The following is a 21,939-nucleotide window of genomic DNA, read 5'->3' on the forward strand; positions in this document are numbered from 1 at the left end:
CAACACCATCTTCCAACCCCACCTTCAAACAACACCTCCCATCACCACCTTCCAACACCACCTTCAAACACCACCTTCCATCCCCACCTTCCAACACCACCTTCAAACACCACCTTCCAACACCACCTTCCAACACCACCTTCCAACACCACCTTCAAACACTACCTTCCAACACCACCTTCCATCACCACCTTCCAACACCACCTTCCAACACCACTAAATTAGTAATATCCATCGGAATCATGATAAGGGTTCGAACCTGTGCACTGGGGGTTCCCACGAACACTTTTAGGGTAATATGGTTATCATCATGTGTTGGTTAATGAGTAATGTGGTTATCATCATGTGTTGGTTGATGAGTAATGTGGTTATCATCATGTGTTGGTTCATGAGTAATGTGGTTATCATCATGTGTTGATTCATGAGTTATGTGGTTATCATCATGTGTTGGTTCACAGGTATTGCGGTTATCATCATGTGTTGGTTCATGAGTAATGTGGTTATCATCATGTGTTGATTCATGAGTTATGTGGTTATCATCATGTGTTGGTTCACAGGTATTGCGGTTATCATCATGTGTTGGTTCATGAGTAATGTGGTTATCATCATGTGTTGGTTCATGAGTAATGTGGTTATCATCATGTGTTGGTTCATGAGTAATGTGGGTATCATCATGTGTTGGTTCATGAGTAATGTAGTTATCATCATGTGTTGGTTCATGAGTAATGTGGTTATCATCATGTGTTGGTTCATGAGTAATGTAGTTATCATCATGTGTTGGTTCACAGGTATTGCGGTTATCTTCATGTGTTGGTTCTCAGGTATTGCGGTTATCATCATGTGTTGGTTCACGGGTAATGAGGTTATTATCATATGCGGAAACCGTCATATGACGATTGAATTTTTTCTGTGTTTTACACATGATGCAAAAAAGGGTATAATAGGCGTATGTGGAAGTAATCCTGGAAGTACCTTGACTTGGATAAATCCTGTTACTCATTAGTTACTTGTTAGGCGATATGATGATAACGATGCGGTTATCATCATATGGCGATTTATGGGGGCATGGTAACCGAAAATCCGATGAAAAATGGAATATTTACGAAAAATTACGAAAAATACTACAACGTTCTGGCAACACTGTGGTCCAAACCGTTTAATGATATCTTGAAAAATAACGTAATTAGAGTCAAATTTCCCGCTGCAACTTTCGTGAATCTGGTCCTCGCGCAGTGAGTACGCTGCGGGGCATTGTATCTTACGTTGTAGATGTCTTATTTTTCGTAATAGCGTTGAAAATAACATGTTATGCATAAAATGAATATAAACTAACAGATATGGCAACACTATTGTCTGACACGAGGGTGGTGCAGTCAGTGACTGCGTGTCTCTCATGGAGAGAGGATGTATGCTGACGCGCTCACACAATATCTCCCAGAACATGCTATTTTTGCTATTTTTAGCTATTTGTACTGCAATATGACTTACCAAACGAACAAGAGAAAAGCATTGACAGCTAGATGCATGCGAGCTCTCCATACGAGCTGGCCGCAATGCGTAAATCACCAGTCACGAGTGACCGCAGGTTGAGTAAACTTTGAGAGCGCGCTACGCAACTCCAACTTTTACAACTAGATCTCGTTTCACAGCCTTTATTTATTATTCAATTTACATGAAACTTGCACATTATATGTAGAGTTTACGCCTCTATAAACGCATGTCATTATTCTTATCTACGTAGATTTATTGATTTTATAAATAATGATACACTTCATTTTGTTGCATACGTTTTTGGGAAACTTTTATAAAATCTGTATTATTGCACTAAATACATCTGGGATAATGATGTGACATGCAAATCTTTATTATATAGTAAGGTCATAGCTGAGTGTCGTATAAATGATTTTGGTTCACAATTGTGGGCTGTGAAATCAATTGAACATGGTTGAAAAATTCGTCTTTTTTTTTTTTTTTTTTTTTTTCCGTCTCTATTTAGGCTGAGATGCTGAAACTTGGCCTAGGTGCAGCACCTTTCACATGTATCAGGATAATAAATTATGAATACCCTACAACAATTTTTTAAATCCTGATACCATGCCCCCTTATACAATTATTTCCAGAGTTTTACCTGTATGAGGTAAATAACGATACAATTGGTCTATGTGGATGAAATGGAATTTACTCTGAACCACTGAATATTATGTTCATATCATTTCCTCTAATCTGTACTGGTAGTGAAGGAGTATACCAGGTAAACCGATCATCAACTGAAACATTACCAAGTGTTATGTAAATTATTTGATTTTTCAAGTTATTCCACAAACAAACTCTTGTAAATAAAGAGAAACAAGTGATGCAACGTCAGATAAAAAGACAGGAAGTGTGAGCTGTTACGGCCCTCTCGGGTCGCAACTGGGTTCTTCTCTGATGTTGTTAGAGGAAGGGTATCCGGCTCCAAGCCAGTAGTGGCTTTCAAGGGATGTGATCCGTAACGCAAGTAAATTAAAGGGGAAAGGAAATAAAGTCAAAAACTTAATATAATATAATTATCACCGTCACCAATAAATAAGATATAAACGATTACACAGGGGGGGGGTATAAACACTATAATACACGATGTAGTCTTCCTCTGAAGACCCTGGACGTTCACGGTGCCAAGCTCTTGGTGCTCTCGTGGCCTCACGACGAATGCTTCGAGAATCTTGAGTCTACCCCGGCCACAGGCCAGCCAAAACACAGTTCCACTGGGGGCACCGTCGTGGAGGCCGTCAACCACAAGTCCAGCAGATAGCTGGCAGGTTCCAAATCAGCGACGCTGGTTAGGCCACTCCACGAGCGATACTAGGGTCGCGCGCTAGTCAGGAGCCTCGTGTGATACCACAGATCACTCTCCTTTCCACAACACCCCAGTGGATAAGCGTCTCCACCAGTCAGTCCCGGGTATGACAATCCTTCAACTGCCGCTTCACAGGCAGGGTAACACCACAGTGTTCATCCGGGGGGCGACTCACGGCTGCTGCAGCAAACACTTGGTGACGAGACGGTTGCCTTGGGTAGACTGACTCAACTTCCATTACAGCAGTCCCAGGTCGACTCTGTAAGCAGACACGTCATCAATAACAGGGACACACAAAAGCACCTCACTTACAGGCTTAGACACAAACGCCCGACGTATCCATTCCCTAGATGGCGTTGCTGTCTAAGCTCCACCTCACCAGAGGTCAGCAGCACTGGAAACTGGCCCTTGTGGCCAGTACACCTCGTCCTCACCAGGTGTCGTCGTCCATTTGGGGGGGGGGTTTCGGGAGCTGACCCACAGATGGCGTGGTCGTCACTGCTCCAGGCTCGGACGTCGGGCTCGGGTCCGTAACATGAGCCAAGTGGAGGACAGGGTGTTGACAGGGGCCAGACACAGGAAGTGTGAGCCAAGTGGAAGACAGGGTGTTGACAGGGGCCAGACACAGGAAGTGTGAGCCAAGTGGAAGACAGGGTGTTGACAGGCGCCAGACACAGGAAGTGTGAGCCAAGTGGAAGACAGGGTGTTGACAGGCGCCAGACACAGGAAGTGTGAGCCAAGTGGAAGACAGGGTGTTGACAGGCGCCAGACACAGGAAGTGTGAGCCAAGTGGAAGACAGGGTGTTGACAGGGGCCAGACACAGGAAGTGTGAGCCTAGTGGAAGACAGGGTGTTGACAGGGGCCAGACACAGGAAGTGTGAGCCAAGTGGAAGACAGGGTGTTGACAGGCGCCAGACACAGGAAGTGTGAGCCAAGTGGAAGACAGGGTGTTGACAGGCGCCAGACACAGGAAGTGTGAGCCAAGTGGAAGACAGGGTGTTGACAGGCGCCAGACACAGGAAGTGTGAGCCAAGTGGAAGACAGGGTGTTGACAGGCGCCAGACACAGGAAGTGTGAGCCAAGTGGAAGACAGGGTGTTGACAGGCGCCAGACACAGGAAGTGTGAGCCAAGTGGAAGACAGGGTGTTGACAGGCGCCAGACACAGGAAGTGTGAGCCAAGTGGAAGACAGGGTGTTGACAGGGGCTAGACACACCACCTTCCTCACAGCCTCCGCACAATGAAATGATAAATATTCACCTATTTTCGTGTGTTTCTTACGTTTTGCATTCAAATTAAAAATTATAGAGTGAAAGAATTTTTTTCTCGGGGGGGGGGGGGGGGGAGGGAGGGTGGTGGTCATAGGCGAAAACTCCGCTTCCCAAGGCTAGACCACTATGCCATAACACTGTCCAAAGGCCCTATTGACCATGTCGTGACAACGAAATCAATACTAAGAGGACATAATAATATTGACCTCTGCAGCCAGATAACCCACAAGTCGCTAACTGTATGTACTTTTGCATGTCATACTCGTGGTCACTATATATGTGGTCACTTTACCCGTGGTTACTATAAATGTGGTCACTATACCCGCGGTCACTATACCAGCGGTCACTAAATATGTGTGGTCATTATACCTGCGGTCTCTATATATGTGGTCACTTTTCCCGTGTCACTATAAATGTGGTCACTTTAAATGTGGTCATTATATATGTGTGTGGTCATTATATCCATGTTCACTATATATGTGATTACCATACCCATATTCACTATACCAGTGATCACTATATAAATATGGTCACTATTCCTGTGGTAACTATATATGTGTTCACTATACCCATAGTCACTATACCCGTAGTCACTATACCCGTAGTCACTATACCCGTAGTCACTATACCCGTAGTCACTATACCCGTAGTCACTATACCCGTTGTAAAATCGAAGGTTGGGAGTCTACCTCAGTGACCAGTGGGAGCGGACGTGTGCACTCCTGCCACTCCACGAGACATGAGTGAGACCTCTGCTCTCTGCCACTCCACGAGACATGAGTGAGACCTCTGCTCTCTGCCACTCCACGAGACATGAGTGAGACCTCTGCTCTCTGCCACTCCACGAGACATGAGTGAGACCTCTGCTCTCTGCCACTCCACGAGACATGAGTGAGACCTCTGCTCTCTGCCACTCCACGAGACATGAGTGAGACCTCTGCTCTCTGCCACACCATGAGACATGAGTGAGACCTCTGCTCTCTGCCACACCATGAGACATGAGTGAGACCTCTGCTCTCTGCCACACCATGAGACATGAGTGAGACCTCTGCTCTCTGCCACACCATGAGACATGAGTGAGACCTCTGCTCTCTGTCACACCACGAGACATGAGACCTCTGCACTCCTGCCACTCCACGAGACATGAGTGAGACCTCTGCTCTCTGTCACACCATGAGACATGAGACCTCTGCTCTCTGCCACACCATGAGACATGAGACCTCTGCACTCTGCCACACCATGAGACATGAGACCTCTGCACTCTGCCACACCACGAGACATGAGACCTCTGCACTCTGCCACACCATGAGACATGAGACCTCTGCACTCTGCAACACCACGAGACATGAGACCTCTGCTCTCTGCCACTCCACGAGACATGAGTGAGACCTCTGCTCTCTGTCACACCATGAGACATGAGTGAGACCTCTGCTCTCTGTCACACCATGAGACATGAGTGAGACCTCTGCTCTCTGTCACACCAAGAGACATGAGACCTCTGCCACACCACGAGACATGAGACCACTGCACTCTCGTACGGCACTTGTCTACTCACTCTACCATGATTCACCTGATTGAAGTTTGGTTCCGAGGCGAGATGTGTGTTGTTCGCACACATCTTGCGAACCGGCCTCAGATACTGGGGCCGACAGTATTCCAGCTGACGGCCGGCCCCAGATACTGTCAACAACACCTACGCAGCACCAATAGACATCCACGTCGTCGGCGTCGGCGCAGACCTCCTCGACTCAAGCCAGAAAGCTCTGGAACAACTGTTTGATCCAGAACACCAAGACACCGTACGAGACTGACCTGATCATCTTACCTACCTTCCTGTCGCTACCAGGCTGATGGATCACTTGTCGTAAGCCGCACGAGCCAGGAACCGCCAACATCTTGAAGAACATCAACGACAAGAACCCAGTCCGGACTACAGTCAGAGTTAAAGTCATCAAGAACAACGAGAGTCTACGTACGACCTATACTGGTGATCTCTACCACTGCAGCAGCGACCCAAGCAGTGGAAAACTGCTTCAGATGTCTCGACATATTGATTATCCCGGACACCGTCAAGAAAGAACGCTACCTCCAAATACATCAGTGCTTTATTTTGCTACAAGTTCGACTTCTTCACACCCGGAGTTGTGAACTACCCTAAGGAAGATGCAGCATCAGCACTCAGGAACATCTCTACAACGACTGTCAGTCGACTATCCAACTGTGCATCAACTATGGAGGACCCCATACCGCCGTCACCATGGACTGCCTCACAAGAACAGATGAAATTCAGAAGTCGGCACCTGTCAGGCCGCGAGTTTCTACGTCCAGTCCACAACGTTCCCTACGCTACCAAACTCCTCAGATACACTGACGTCCGCACCGGCCCAGCCTACCCCCTTCCCTACTAGAAGCCCAGGGGGGGGGGGGGACCTGTTAGCTGCCGTTTACGTGTGACTCTGGGCGGGGCACGATGCTGATTAGCAAAATCCAAGACCACAACTGGTGTGAGCCCCCAGGACACTCCCAGATGAGGGCTACCATCTCCGTGGGCGCGCTGAAAGACCAAATGTTGTCACAAACCCAGTTCCTTGCCTACATCGCTTAGTCTGGCCATAACGTTTTTAATGCCATGCAGCTGGGTCTAGCCCTGGCACTTTATCTCATCCTAAAAACCCTTCCTCTCACTCCCAATAATTCTTCCCCTATCCCCACTTCCCCGCTCACCCTACAGGGTATCTTGACCTATATGTAATTGATTGATGATTGGGACCCAGCACGCAGGCTTCTACGGCTCAACCCACCAGCTTATCACCCAGCCAATCAGCGGCCACGGCCGCCACCACCCTGGTCCCTGAACTGATCACCTTGCTGAGAAACTGGCGGGCACGGATACGTGACAGTACTCAACAGACTCCACTCTGCTAACGGGCTACCCAAGATGTCGGTACCAGCGGACCTACTCCAGCCCCACAAGCAACCCCAACTCACCCAGAACAGCAACATCAGCAGGAACAACAGCAACGACATCGACTAACACCGCAACAGTCCTGGCTCAGTCACCCACTGGCAACCTCAACTGCACTCTGCACCTCCACCGGCACGAGATCGAAAACTAAGAGGAAGAATCAACAAGAATGTCCAGCTGCAGCAGAATACGATGATCTTAAAGTCATCTGTACCGAACATGACGAAGACGAGGAAATCAAAGACGCCAAGAGACGCCCCTGCGATGGACTCTACGTCGGCGAAGAGCCGTTCAAGGTTACCCACACTACTACACAATAGTTGGTCCACATCTGTAACCGGATCATCGCCACCAAATTCCCACACCTCACGTTCGTCCACGCCTCCACCATGCGCGCCTTTATTGACCTCTCTGTCCTGATGAAGGAATACTACGACCCGGACTTCAACAAAAGGTACCCTGACGGACCATCAAAACATCATGCCAGCCCCTGGTGGACAGGCCACTGAACTTCCGAGCCTCGATCATCCTTCTCCATCCAAATCCTCTTAACAAATTTCAACACCCCATCCCTCTGCCTCCGCCATCTTTTTTCCATCTCTTTGGACATCAATCGTTAATACCCGTGGTCAATATATCCACGGTCACTATACCCTTGGTCACTATATCAGTAGTCAGTATATCCGTGATCACTATACTCGTGGTCACTATATCCGTGGTCACTATACCCGTGGTCACTATGTCCGTGGTCACTATACCCGTGATCACTATATCTGTAGCCAGTATATCCGTGGTCTCTAAATCTGTGTTTAATACACCCATGGTTAGTATATCCATGGTGACTTTAGCTGTGGCCACTATACCCATGGTTACTATAACCGTGATCACTATACCTGTGAACACTATACCCGTGGTCACTATACCCACAAGATGAACACGACGGTAGAGCGATGGTCTCGTTTCATACAGGTCGGCGTTCAATCCCCGAACGACCATGTGGTTGGGCACCATTCCTTTCCCCCTTTCCATCCTAAATTTCTGTCCTCATATCACTTCCAAGTGCTATATGGTCGTATTGGCTTAGCAGGCTTCCCTGGTAATTACCTTGCCTTAAACCCACTTGATTTACTCACAATTACCTCCACTGCATATGGACAAATTTTGCCTCTCAGCTAACAATGGAAATAGTCAATGATGGGACAACAGAACACTGCTCAACGTGTTTGTTTTTTAAATGGCATTATCAAACCTCCATTCGAAACAATGAAGATTTGATTTAGAAAGCACAGTGAAGCTTCCATTAGCAACTTTGTTGCAGCTGTTGGCAACATCAACAGGGAACTAATCTTGGTTGTATGGCAAACATCAACGAAAGTTTGAAAACATTTCTTAACAAAACTTTTTTGTAATGGTCAACACAAGCTGTCTCACAGTGAAGGCCTAACAATCACTTGTGGTTAAACGTGTTAAAGTTAAGCATTAGTAAACAACGAATTCATCATTTTTGTTCAGTACTTGTGTGGGTGAGGATACAGGCACGACCAGGCACTTGAAACATATATATTCGTAATACTGATTAATTAACGTCCTCTGAAAATGCCTCGAAATGAATTGCCACGTAATATATTAGCTGCTCACAGAGAGGAAATTGAATTTAAATCTTTCAATTCAGGGCGCAGCGAATTACCATACTCCAGGAGCCGGCCATCAGGCGCGGCGCCCAACACTGGAGCCAGCAAGAGACACTGGAGCCAGCAAGAGACACTGGAGCCAGCAAGAGACGCTGGAGCCAGCAAGAGACACTGGAGCCAGCAAGAGACACTGGAGCCAGCAAGAGACACTGGAGCCAGCAAGAGACACTGGAACCAGCAGGAGAAACAGGAGCCAGCAAGAGACGCTGGAGCCAGCAAGAGACACTGGAACCAGCAGGAGAAACAGGAGCCAGCAAGAGACACTGGAGCCAGCAAGAGACACTGGAGCCAGCAAGAGACACTGGAGCCAGCAAGAGACACTGGAGCCAGCAAGAGACACTGGAGCCAGCAAGAGACACTGGAGCCAGCAAGAGACACTGGAGCCAGCAAGAGACGCTGGAGCCAGCAAGAGACACTGGAGCCAGCAAGAGACACTGGAGCCAGCAAGAGACACTGGAGCCAGCAAGAGACGCTGGAGCCAGCAAGAGACACTGGAGCCAGCAAGAGACACTGGAGCCAGCAAGAGACACTGGAGCCAGCAAGAGACACTGGAGCCAGCAAGAGACACTGGAGCCAGCAAGAGGCACTGGAGCCAGCAAGAGACACTGGAACCAGCAGGAGAAACAGGAGCCAGCAAGAGACTCAGGAGCCAGCAAGAGACACTTGAGCCAGCAAGAGACACTGGAGCCAGCAAGAGACGCTGGAGCCAGCAAGAGACACTGGAGCCAGCAAGAGACACTGGAGCCAGCAAGAGACACTGGAACCAGCAGGAGAAACAGGAGCCAGCAAGAGACACTGGAGCCAGCAAGAGACGCTGGAGCCAGCAAGAGGCACTGGAGCCAGCAAGAGACACTGGAGCCAGCAAGAGACACTGGAGCCAGCAAGAGACACTGGAGCCAGCAAGAGACACTGGAGCCAGCAAGAGACACTGGAGCCAGCAGGAGACTGGCAGTTGCAGTGAATGACCGGGTGATATATCTTGAGGCCCGCGTTCTGCCACTGTTATATGTGTCTGCTAGTGTCCCTGCTGGCTGGTCTCAGACTGCTGCTGGTTCCCCTGAATGTTAGCGGGTGACTGTTACTGGCGCCATGCTCGCTTCAGACAGAATGTTTTTATTTGTTGGCCCGCTGCTTTCTACAGTCGGACTGGTGACAGTTACTCTAGGCCCTCGACACAGCCTGACAGTTACTGTAGGCCCTCAACACAGCCTGACAGTTATTGCAGGCCCTCGACACAGCCTGACAGTTACTGTAGGCCCTCGACACAGGCTGACAGTTACTGCAGGCCCTCGACACAGCGTGACAGTTACTGTAGGCCCTCGACACAGCGTGACAGTTATTGCAGGCCCTCGACACAGCCTGACAGTTACTGTAGGCCCTCAACACAGCGTGACAGTTACTGTAGGCCCTCGACACAGCGTGACAGTTACTGTAGGCCCTCGACACAGCCTGACAGTTACTGCAGGCCCTCGACACAGCGTGACAGTTACTGTAGGCCCTCGACACAGCCTGACAGTTACTGCAGGCCCTCGACACAGCCTGACAGTTACTGCAGGCCCTCGACACAGCCTGACAGTTACTGCAGGCCCTCGACACAGCCTGACAGTTACTGCAGGCCCTCGACACAGCCTGACAGTTACTGCAGGCCCTCGACAAAGCCTGACAGTTACTGCAGGCCCTCGACACAGCCTGACAGTTACTGCAGGCCCTCGACACAGCGTGACAGTTACTGTAGGCCCTCGACACAGCCTGACAGTTACTGCAGGCCCTCGACACAGCGTGACAGTTACTGTAGGCCCTCGACACAGCCTGACAGTTATTGCAGGCCCTCGACACAGCGTGACAGTTACTGTAGGCCCTCAACACAGCGTGACAGTTACTTTAGGCCCTCAACACAGCGTGACAGTTACTGTAGGCCCTCAACACAGCCTGACAGTTACTGCAGGCCCTCGACACAGCGTGACAGTTACTGTAGGCCCTCGACACAGCCTGACAGTTATTGCAGGCCCTCGACACAGCCTGACAGTTACTGTAGGCCCTCGACACAGCCTGACAGTTACTGCAGGCCCTCGACACAGCCTGACAGTTACTGTAGGCCCTCGACACAGCCTGACAGTTACTGCAGGCCCTCGACACAGCCTGACAGTTACTGTAGGCCCTCGACACAGCCTGACAGTTATTGCAGGCCCTCGACACAGCCTGACAGTTACTGTAGGCCCTCGACACAGCGTGACAGTTATTGCAGGCCCTCGACACAGGCTGACAGTTACTGTAGGCCCTCGACACAGCCTGACAGTTATTGCAGGCCCTCGACACAGCCTGACAGTTACTGCAGGCCCTCGACACAGGCTGACAGTTACTGTAGACCCTCGACACTGCCTGACAGTTACTGCAGGCCCTCGACACAGCCTGACAGTTACTGTAGGCCCTCGACACAGGCTGACAGTTACTGCAGGCCCTCGACACAGCGTGACAGTTATTGCAGGCCCTCGACACAGCCTGACAGTTACTGTAGGCCCTCGACACAGCGTGACAGTTACTGTAGGCCCTCGACACAGGCTGACAGTTACTGCAGGCCCTCGACACAGCGTGACAGTTACTGTAGGCCCTCGACACAGCGTGACAGTTATTGCAGGCCCTCGACACAGCGTGACAGTTACTGTAGGCCCTCGACACAGCCTGACAGTTACTGCAGGCCCTCGACACAGCGTGACAATTATTGCAGGCCCTCGACACAGCCTGACAGTTACTGCAGGCCCTCGACACAGCGTGACAGTTACTGTAGGCCCTCGACACAGCCTGACAGTTACTGTAGGCCCTCGACACAGCGTGACAGTTACTGCAGGCCCTCGACACAGCGTGACAGTTACTGTAGGCCCTCGACACAGCGTGACAGTTACTGTAGGCCCTCGACACAGGCTGACAGTTACTGCAGGCCCTCGACACAGCGTGACAGTTACTGTAGGCCCTCGACACAGCGTGACAGTTACTGTAGGCCCTCGACACAGCGTGACAGTTACTGTAGGCCCTCGACACAGCCTGACAGTTACTGTAGGCCCTCGACACAGCCTGACAGTTACTGTAGGCCCTCGACACAGCGTGACAGTTACTGTAGGCCCTCGACACAGCCTGACAGTTACTGTAGACCCTCGACACAGCCTGACAGTTACTGCAGGCCCTCGACACAGCCAGACAGTTTCTGCAGGCCCTTGTTCTTTTGAAATATATTTTAATCATTTCCTCTGTTTCCACCTCGTCAATCCGTCTAAGTATTTTATATGTCTGTATCATGCCTCCTCTCTCTCTCCTCCTTTCTAACATCATCCGGTTTAGTTCCTTCAGTCAGCCTTCGTACCTAATCCCTTGCAGCTCTCGATTAAGACACTCGCTTGGCGTTTAGCGAGCGCTTTGTCCTGGGTTCGGATCCTGGTCGGGGAGGATTTACTGGGGGTCAATACTTAACTGTAGCCTCTGTTTACGCAACACTAAAATGAGTACCAAGTTGTTAAACGATTTTGCGGGGTCGTATTCTGGAGAACATAGTATTAAGGACTTGCCTGAAACGCTACGTGTACTAGTGGCTGTATAAGAATGTAATAACTCCTGTATATATGTATATATATATATATATATATATATATATATGACAATGTCAGACCACGGAGGAAAAATGAAACAGGAAATTTCCTTAAGTACTTTCGTATATTAAATACATCTTCAGAAGGTCCATACATCTTCAGAAGGTCTGACCTTCTGAAGATGTATTTAATATACGAAAGTACTTAAGGAAATTTCCTGTTTCATTTTTCCTCCGTGGTCTGACATTGTCACATTCTTAATCACGTGTTTATTTTCGTGATATACACACACATATATATATATATATATATATATATATATATATATATATGTCGTACCTAGTAGCCAGAATGCACTTCTCGGCCTCCTATGCAAGGCCCGATTTGCCTAATAGGCCGAGTGATTTTCTATATTTTCAACAAATTGTTTCCAATTGGTTTATTTGAATTATTATCAATATATTATTTTAAGAACATAAATTATTGACAAAGTTATGTTATATTAGGTTAGGTTAAGATAGGCTAGGTTGGGTTAGGTAGGGTTGGTTAGGTTACGACATATATCTACCTTAGTTGTAACTCAAATGAAAAAATAATGAACTCATACGTAATAAAATGCATAGCTCTATCATTTCATAAGAAAAAAATAGAAAAATATATGAATTCAAGAAATCTTGGCTTATTTGGCTTGGCTCAAAGACTTTAGTTTATACACACACAACTATAACTGACCAGAGTTTAAAACAGCTTCGATTTTATACCTGCATTTGGGTGAGGTGATATGTTACAACAGTTTTGGATGAGGTGAAAACAAACTTTCAACACAAGACAGAACACGAAGCAATGGGTATAATATTTTGTAAGTTAAAGGGAAGAATGGAAGTAACTGCAAAGGGCCTATTGGCCCATATTTCTTGATGCTTCTATATTGGTGCGGAGTCTTGAAGTGGGTAGAATATAGTTGTGCATTAATTGGCTGTTGATTGCTGGTGGCAACTTCTTAATGTGTAGTGCCTCGCAGATATCTAGCCGCCTGCTATTTATCTGTATCGCTGTATCGATATATTATCAGGTTTATGTTTTGGTTAGGAGTAGTGCTTTTTACTCCTTTACGGATTATTTCTTTCATTATTCTTTCCACTTTTATATGTTCACTGTGCATGGTTGATTTGTAATATAATTTTATTGGGGGTGTTGTGGTTTCTGTTCTAGGTTCTGGATTATACCAACGGTCCAAGTGTCTTCTTATAGCAGCGTTTATTTCCGCGTTGCTATATCCGTTGTTCACCAATACCTGAGTTACTCTTTCAAACTCTCTACTCACGTTGCTCCATTCAGAGCAGTGGGTAAGCGCTCGACGAATATAAGCATTGAGAACACTGGCTTTGTATCTTTGGGGGCACTCACTTCTACCTCTACCATTCAGGTATAGTCTTATGTTGGTGGGCTTGGTATATACGTTGGTGCTTAAAGATGTTCCTGTTTTTGTTATTAGTACATCCAAGAATGACAGACTGTTATTTTCACTATTTTCATGTGTAAATCGGAGTACTGACTCTCTCTCTAGATGTCTTTTTAGGTCAATTAGTTCATCTGAGTCTTTTACTATTACGAATATGTCATCTACATAACGGCAATATACAGTTGGTATTTGTCTGCTACTGAAGACCCTGTCTTCGATGGTTCCCATATAAAAATTAGCAAATAAAACTCCTAAGGGGGAGCCCATTGCTACTCCGTCTATTTGTAAATACATGTCTCCTTGTGGACTGATGAAAGGGGCTTCCTTTGTACATGCTTCGAGAAGACTTTTCAAGTGTGGCTCAGGTATGTCTAATTTGGGGGTGCTCTCGTCTCTGTATACTCTGTCCAGTATCATTCCTATGGTTGTGTGTCGACTGGGACGTTGGTAAATAGGGATTCGACGTCCAGGGATGCGATGATTCCATCGGGCTGGGTAGATTTGATCAATTCTAGGAAATCTGCTGATGATTGTAGACTAAACTTACTTGGAGTGTATGGAGTTAGGAGTTCATTGAGTTTCTTTGCCAGGTGATAAGTTGGGGTTGGTATTTGGCTGATTATAGGGCGTAGTGGGTTACCTGGTTTATGCGTCTTAACATTGCCGTGGGCATATCCTAAGCCATAGTCTGCAGTTACCTTCTTTGTTTCACCTCACATTTATCCCTTATGTATCCCCCCATGTTTTCACCTTTATTGTATTATCACCTGACCCAGTGCGGGTATAAAATCAACCAGCATTGTAAGATCTGTTCACTTGAGAATGAACCATGGAGGTTCGAAACATTGTGGAAATTGTATAGAAAGGTGTAATACACTCTATAGTAAATCACTTCTTTTCTTCACCTTAAAAGTACGAAAATGAGTTTTGGAGAACTCCTATTTCAACTAAGCCCTGATGCTAAGAAAATAGTTAGAGGGATAGAAGCCCTAAACCAGAAAATAATAAATACAGAATATGCGGTCATATTCAATGAAACATATATATATATATATATATATATATATATATATATATATATATATATATATATATGTCGTACCTAGTAGCCAGAACGCACTTCTCAGCCTACTATGCAAGGCTCGATTTGCCTAATAAGCCAAGTTTTCATGAATTAATGTATTTTCTCTAATTTTTTTCTTATGAAATGATAAAGCTACCCATTTCATTATGTATGAGGTCAATTTTTTTTTATTGGAGTTAAAATTAACATAGATATATGACCGAACCTAACCAACCCTACCTAACCTAACCTAACCTATCTTTATAGGTTAGGTTAGGTTAGGTAGCCGAAAATGTAAGGTTAGGTTAGGTTAGGTAGAAGAAAAAACATTAATTCATGAAAACTTGGCTTATTAGGCAAATCGAGCTTTGCATAGTAGGCATTCCATTAAACTCACTTTTCAGCCTTCAATGCAAGGCCCGATTTGCCTAATAAGCCAAGTTTTCATGAATTAATATATTTTCTCTAATTTTTTTCTTATGAAATGATAAAGCAACCCATTTCATTATGTAAGATGTCAATTTGTTTTTATTGGAGTTCAAATTAACGTAGATATATGACCGAACCTAACCAAGCCTACCTAACCTAACCTAACCTATCTTTATAGGTTAGGTAGCCGAAAAAGTTAGGTTAGGTTAGGTTAGGTAGGTTAGGTAGTCGAAAAGCAATTAATTCATGAAAACTTGGCTTATTAGGCAAATCGGGCCTTGCATAGTAGGCTGAGAAGTGAGTTCTGGCTACTAGGTACGACATTATATATATATATATATATATATATATATATATATATATATATATATATATATATATATATATATATATATATATATATATATATATTTATATATATATATATTTTTAAGATGAATAGGAAAACCAAGGATATACTGAACATCTTGTATCAGAATCTTTACTTTAAAAAACATAACGTTTCGAATACTTCTCGTATTCATCATCAGATCTTAAAGAAAAAACAGAAATCACAATCAAATAGCTGGTAAACAAAGAACTCATACTGAATATAATTGCCTATCAAAGAAAGGAAAATGCTTAAAAAACAAAACACTTAAGCGCACTTAAAGTGATCAATACAATAAAACTTATTAACTGTCACATATATTAAAAACTAATTTAAAATCCATTAAACTACAAGATGAAATTTTTAACTACTAAAACAAACCATTCCATTAAACTTACGTGAAGTGATCAGAAGTGAAACTTGATACCTAACACATAGATACTAAACACTATAACAAATATTTATATAATGACTACAAATCTACAAAAAATGTATGTAAAATACAAACAGAATAAACGACAATTATAAAGTACTAACCAAAATCTTATAAAAAACTCAAATATTAAATAAAATTAAATACCAAAAAATGTATTATGTATCCTAAATAAAAGATTATATTAATGTACAATGTTAAGACTTTTAATTTTAAGATTCCCGAAGGGAACATCGATCATAAATATATATATATATATATATATATATATATATATATATATATATATATATATATATATATATATATATATATATATATATATATATATATATATATATATTATTAAATATGACCGAAAAAGTAAGATTAATAATTCTAACACGAATTTTCTCAATCTTTCGTACATTTCTTTTCACTGTTGGAGGTAATTCAAAAATCAATTCTCCAAAATTAATTTTTATTTCTAGTCTGACGCGACACTTGAGCGCGTTTCGTAAAACTTATTACATTTTCAAAGACTTTAGTTAACATATACACAACTGAATAGAACTTACTGAATAGAATAGAACATCTCCGATTTTGTTTATATCTACATTTGAGTGAGGTGGATGGGGTGAGGTGGTATTTAATAAGGTATTAATTTCATCAACTCAAGCCAGAACATGAAACAATGGGTATTAAATAGAAGTGATTGTAGAAAGCCTATTGGTCCATATTTCTTGATGCTTCTATATTGGAGCGGAGTCTTGAGGTGGGTAGAATATAGTTGTGCATTAATTGGCTGTTGATTGCTGGTGTTGACTTCTTGATGTGTAATGCCTCGCAAACGTCAAGCCACCTGCTATCGCTGTATCTATCGATGATTTCTGTGTTGTTTACTAGGATATAGATATAGAACCGAACCTAACCAACCCTACCTAACCTAACCTATTCTATCTTTGTAGGTTAGGTTAGGTTAGGTAGCCGAAAAAGTTAGGTTAGGTTAGGTTAGGTAGGTTAGGTACTCGAAAAACAATTAATTCATGAAAACTTGGCTTATTTGGCAAATCGGGCCTTGCATAGTAGGCCGAGAAGTGCGTTCTGGCTACTAGGTACGACATATATATATATATATATATATATATATATATATATATATATATATATATATATATATATATATATATATATATATATATATATATATATATATATATATATATATATATATATATATGTCGTACCTAATAGCCAGTACCCACTTCTCAGCCTACTATGCAAGGCCCGATTTGCCTAATAAGCCAAGTTTTCATGAATTAATTGTTTTTCGACTACCTAACCAACCTAACCTAACCTAACTTTTTCGGCTACCTAACCTAACCTAACCTATAAAGATAGGTTAGGTAGGGTTGGTTAGGTTCGGTCGTATATCTACGTTAATTTTAACTCCAATAAAAAAAAATTGACCTCATACATAATGAAATGGGTAGCTTTATCATTTCATAAGAAAAAAATTAGAGAAAATATATTAATTCAGGAAAACTTGGCTTATTAGGCAAATCGGGCCTTGCATAGTAGGCTGAGAAGTGCGTTCTGGCTACTGGGTACGACATATATATATATATATATATATATATATATATATATATATATATATATATATATATACAATGAAGGTGAAAAACATGGGGGGATACATAAGGGATAAACGTAGGGGCTGCAGAAGGCTTATTGGCCCATACGAGGCATCTCCTATCTAAACACGCCTCGTATGGGCCAATAAGCCTTCTGCAGCCCCTACGTTTATCCCTTATGTATCCCCCCATGTTTTTCACCTTCATATATATATATATATATATATATATATATATATATATATATATATATATATATATATGTCGTACCTAGTAGCCAGAACTCACTTCTCAGCCTACTATGCAAGGCCAAATTTGCCTAGTAAGCCAAGTTTTCATGAATTAATTGTTTTTCGACTACCTAACCTACCTAACCTAACCTAACCTAACTTTTTCGGCTACCTAACCAAACCTAACCTATAAAGATAGGTTAGGTTAGGTTAGGTAGGGTTGGTTAGGTTCGGTCATATATCTACGTTAATTTTAACTCCAATAAAAAAAAAATTGACCTCATACATAATGAAATGGGTAGCTTTATCATTTCATAAGAAAAAAATTTGAAAAAATATATTAATTCAGGAAAACTTGGCTTATTAGGCAAATCGGGCCTTGAATAGTAGGCCAAAAAGTGAGTTCTGGCTACTAGGTACGACATATATATATATATATATATATATATATATATATATATATATATATATATATATATATATATATATATATATATATATATATATATAATATATGTTGCACCTAGTAGCCAGAACGTCGTACTTGGCCTACTATTCAAGGCCCGATTTGCCTAATATGTCAAGTTTTCCTGAATTTATATAATTTTCAAATTTTCTTTCTTATGAAATGATAAATCTGTCCATATCATTATGTCTAAGTTAATTTGTTTCAATTTGAGTTAAATCTAAGGTAGATATATGACCTAACCTAACCAACCCTACCTATCCTAACCTAACCTATCTTAGCCTAACCTAAACTAACAAAAGTAAGTCATTAAATTATGATCCTAATATAAAATAATAATAATAATTCAAATAAACTATTTGGAAAAAATTTATTGAAAAAAAGAAAATCCCTCGGCCTATTAGGCAAATCTGACCTTGCATAGTAGGCCGAGAGCTGCGGTCTGGCTACTAGGTACGACATATATATACATATATATATTGCAAGTTGACGAGGCTTTTGTAGCTGTTCGTAGAACAGCTAGAAACGCTTTCTGTCCTCTTCTCTTCCCAGTGATATATGCAATATCATTTTTCCAATTGCATTTGACACTGCTCACGTCTCCTCTTCCCACCACTCCTCCACACTACACAACAAACTTCAACGCCTGATCTCCAACAGTCCTTGGGCGAAATACTCTCTCTCTGACTGTGTTACCAACCTTTCATCCTACCCTATTTCTAAGCACCAGCAAGAACTTCTTGGCCTTGGTCTATCTTTTGCTACTTCCCCTGGCCCACGCTGTGGCATTGATCTCATCAGTTATATATCATTATATATATTGATCTCATCAGTTATATATTGTTATATTATCATAGCAATATGGAAGTTGTAGTTAAGGACCTGGTGACTCTAGTGGGAGCCCTGAGGACAGAGTTGGACTCTCTGCGGGAGGAGGTGCGTCAGCTCAAAAAACAACGAGAAGTAACGAAGGAGGAGACCAGCAGTAAAGGGACCTCGTCTTGGAGAGTTGTGAAAGACAGGGGCCTTAAGAAGACTTTGATAAAGCCGCCTTCAAACGCCATAGCAACTTCTAATTCATTTGACGTTTTGGTGGACGAGTGCTGTGGAGAGACTGTGGATCGCGCAAAAGGGAAAGCAACGAAGAGAAAGGAAGCGCAGGCCCCTCAGAAAGTAAAGGAAGTACCTAAGCAAACATTAGTTGTGGGAGATTCCCAGATAAGGTATTTGGATAGAACGTTTTGTGCTAGAGATAGGGGGAACAGGTTAAGGGTTTGCTATCCCGGAGCTGGCATTGGTGATATTATAAACAACATGAATGATATTATGGCTGGTAATGGGAACAATCCCATTATTTGCATTAGCGGGGGAGGAAATGATGTTGGTCGAGTTAGGAGTGAGGAACTGATTCAGAGGTATAAAACAGCCATAGAGTTAGTTAGGAGCAAGGGAGGAATCCCGATCATATGTGGCATTCTTCCAAGAAAGGGAGTGGGAAATGAATGGATATCGAGGGCACTTGGTGTCAATTGCCGGCTGGAAAGATATTGCAAATCAAATGCAATATCTTTCATAGACAACTGGGAACACTTCTATGGAAGAAATGAAATGTATGCTCGTGATGGGGTGCATCTATCGAGAGCTGGGGTTGTTGCTGTTGCGAACTCGTTAGAAGAAGTGGTTAGAGGTGTTTGTTTGGGTTTAAACTGTTAGTAGATAGAGGTATGGGAATTGATTTGGAGGAAGGAGGTAATAAAAGTATGTGTTTGTGGGAGAAAGGAATTGGCAAAACGATCAGGGAAAGAGAAGGTCCGCAAAATAACAATTCACTTAGGGTATATTACACTAACAGTAGAAGTCTAAGAAATAAAATTAACGAATTAAATGCTCTTGTCTGCACAGAAAAAATAGATATTATTGCACTTATCGAAACGTGGATGAATGTAGAAAATAGAGAACTATTAGCTGAATATCAAATATATGGATTTAAACTATTTCACACAGATAGATATATTAGACGAGGAGGTGGAGTAGCCATATATGTTAGGGACAATTTGAAATGTAGTCTCAAAGAGGGAATCAAAACAGAGCCACACACAGAAACTATTTGGATTGAATTAAACGAAAAAGCTAATAATATTATAATAGGAGTAATATATAGGCCACCAAATTTAGACAGAATGGAAGCAAAGCATCTATGGGATGAAATATCTAGAGCATCTAGATCTAACAGTATTTATGTCATGGGTGACTTTAATTTTAGCGGAATAAACTGGTTGAACAAAACAGGGAATAGTGAAGCAGAAGATTTTCTAGAATTAATTGACGATTGCTTTCTTACGCAACACATTAAGGAACCAACACGGGAAAATAATATTTTAGATTTAGTATTAACTAACAGGGAAACGCAAATTAATGACATCGAAATAGGGAGTGAGCTAGGGAGCAGTGATCACAAAGAAATCAGATTTAGCATAGAATGGAATAGACCAGTAGGAGAAAATTCTGTTAAAGTGCCAGATTTTCGAAAAGCTGATTTTAATAGCCTAAGAAATTTTTTGGGTCAAATTGATTGGAAAGTCTTGGGTATGGGGTGTGGGCCGGTCTTGGAGCGAGACATGAACCCAGCGATAGGTGACTTAAATGGGGATTTCGATGTGGATTCAATATATAACTTATTTAAGAATATTCTAAACAAAGCACAGGAACGTAGTATACCATACAAATTGAATAGATCGAATACTAATGACCCAAAGTGGATAACAAAGAATTTGAAGAACCTTATAGGTAAAAAGAGAGCTTGGTACAAAAGGATTAAAAATGGGGAGGTCACTTTAGAACAGGAATTCGTACAACTGGTTAGAAATGTTAAAAAAGAGATAAGGAAAGCAAAAAGAAACTATGAAGTTCGCATAGCAGGGCAAGCAAAGACAAATCCTAAAGGGTTTTTTCAGTTATATCGTACTAAGACTAGGGAAAGGATAGGTCCATTAAAAACTGAGACAGGTCAAATAACAGATAGTGATGAAGAGATGAGTAGTATTTTTAATAAATATTTTGTATCTGTATTTACTAAAGAGGAACTTAACAATATGCCTTCAGCCGAACAAGTCTATGTGGGTGGGGACGAGGACAGGTTGACGAGTTTAGCAGTTACCAGGGAGGATGTTCTTAAACAAATAGTAAAACTCAAACCAAACAAATCCCCAGGGCCGGATGAAGTGTTTGCCAGGGTGCTTAAAGAATGCAAAGAGGAGCTTTGTGACCCACTGTCAACCATATTTAATAAATCAATAGAGTCAGGCAGAGTGCCAGAGTTTTGGAAAGTTGCTAATGTGATACCAGTTTTTAAGAAAGGAGATAGATCACTTGCGTCTAACTATCGACCAATTAGCCTAACGTCTATTGTGGGAAAGTTACTCGAATCTATAATAGCAAATAAAATTCGTCTTCATCTTGAAAAACATAAATTAATAATTGAGTCGCAACATGGTTTTATAAATGGCCGTTCATGTTTAACAAATTTGTT

General features: G+C 42.9%; 2 protein-coding genes across 2 annotated transcripts in view; one reads left to right on the forward strand and one right to left on the reverse strand.

Annotated features, from left to right (window-relative positions):
* Positions 1-319: 319 nt before the first annotated feature.
* On the reverse strand, positions 320-7,939 carry LOC138370060 (uncharacterized). Its single transcript, XM_069333838.1, has 4 exons — positions 7,715-7,939; positions 7,264-7,488; positions 6,556-6,661; positions 320-801 (listed from the first exon to the last, which is right to left on the reverse strand). The coding sequence occupies exons 1-4, from the start codon at positions 7,937-7,939 to the stop codon at positions 320-322; spliced, it is 1,038 nt and encodes a 345-aa protein (XP_069189939.1).
* Positions 7,940-8,668: 729 nt separating this feature from the next.
* LOC138370061 (mucin-19-like) overlaps positions 8,669-21,939 on the forward strand; it is a 35,542-nt gene continuing 22,271 nt past the window's right edge. The window contains exons 1-2 of the mRNA XM_069333839.1: positions 8,669-9,035; positions 9,905-11,928. Coding sequence (XP_069189940.1) covers positions 8,669-9,035; positions 9,905-11,928 — 2,391 coding nt within the window. The remainder of the gene's footprint in view (positions 9,036-9,904; positions 11,929-21,939) is intronic.

This window comes from Procambarus clarkii, chromosome 30 (assembly GCF_040958095.1).
Source record: "Procambarus clarkii isolate CNS0578487 chromosome 30, FALCON_Pclarkii_2.0, whole genome shotgun sequence".
Classification (NCBI taxonomy): Eukaryota; Metazoa; Arthropoda; class Malacostraca; order Decapoda; family Cambaridae; genus Procambarus; species Procambarus clarkii.

Excerpts from the sequence above, each read along its gene's own strand:
- LOC138370060 (XM_069333838.1), bottom strand. The coding sequence starts at position 7,939 with ATGGGTATAGTGGCCACAGCTAAAGTCACCATGGATATACTAACCATG. Across the intron at positions 7,489-7,714 it reads TGACCAAGGGTATAGTGACC|GACAGAGAGGTCAATAAAGG; the intron begins GTGGATATATTG and ends TTCCTTCATCAG. Across the intron at positions 6,662-7,263 it reads CAGATGACTTTAAGATCATC|CGCGCCCACGGAGATGGTAG; the intron begins GTATTCTGCTGC and ends TTGGTCTTTCAG.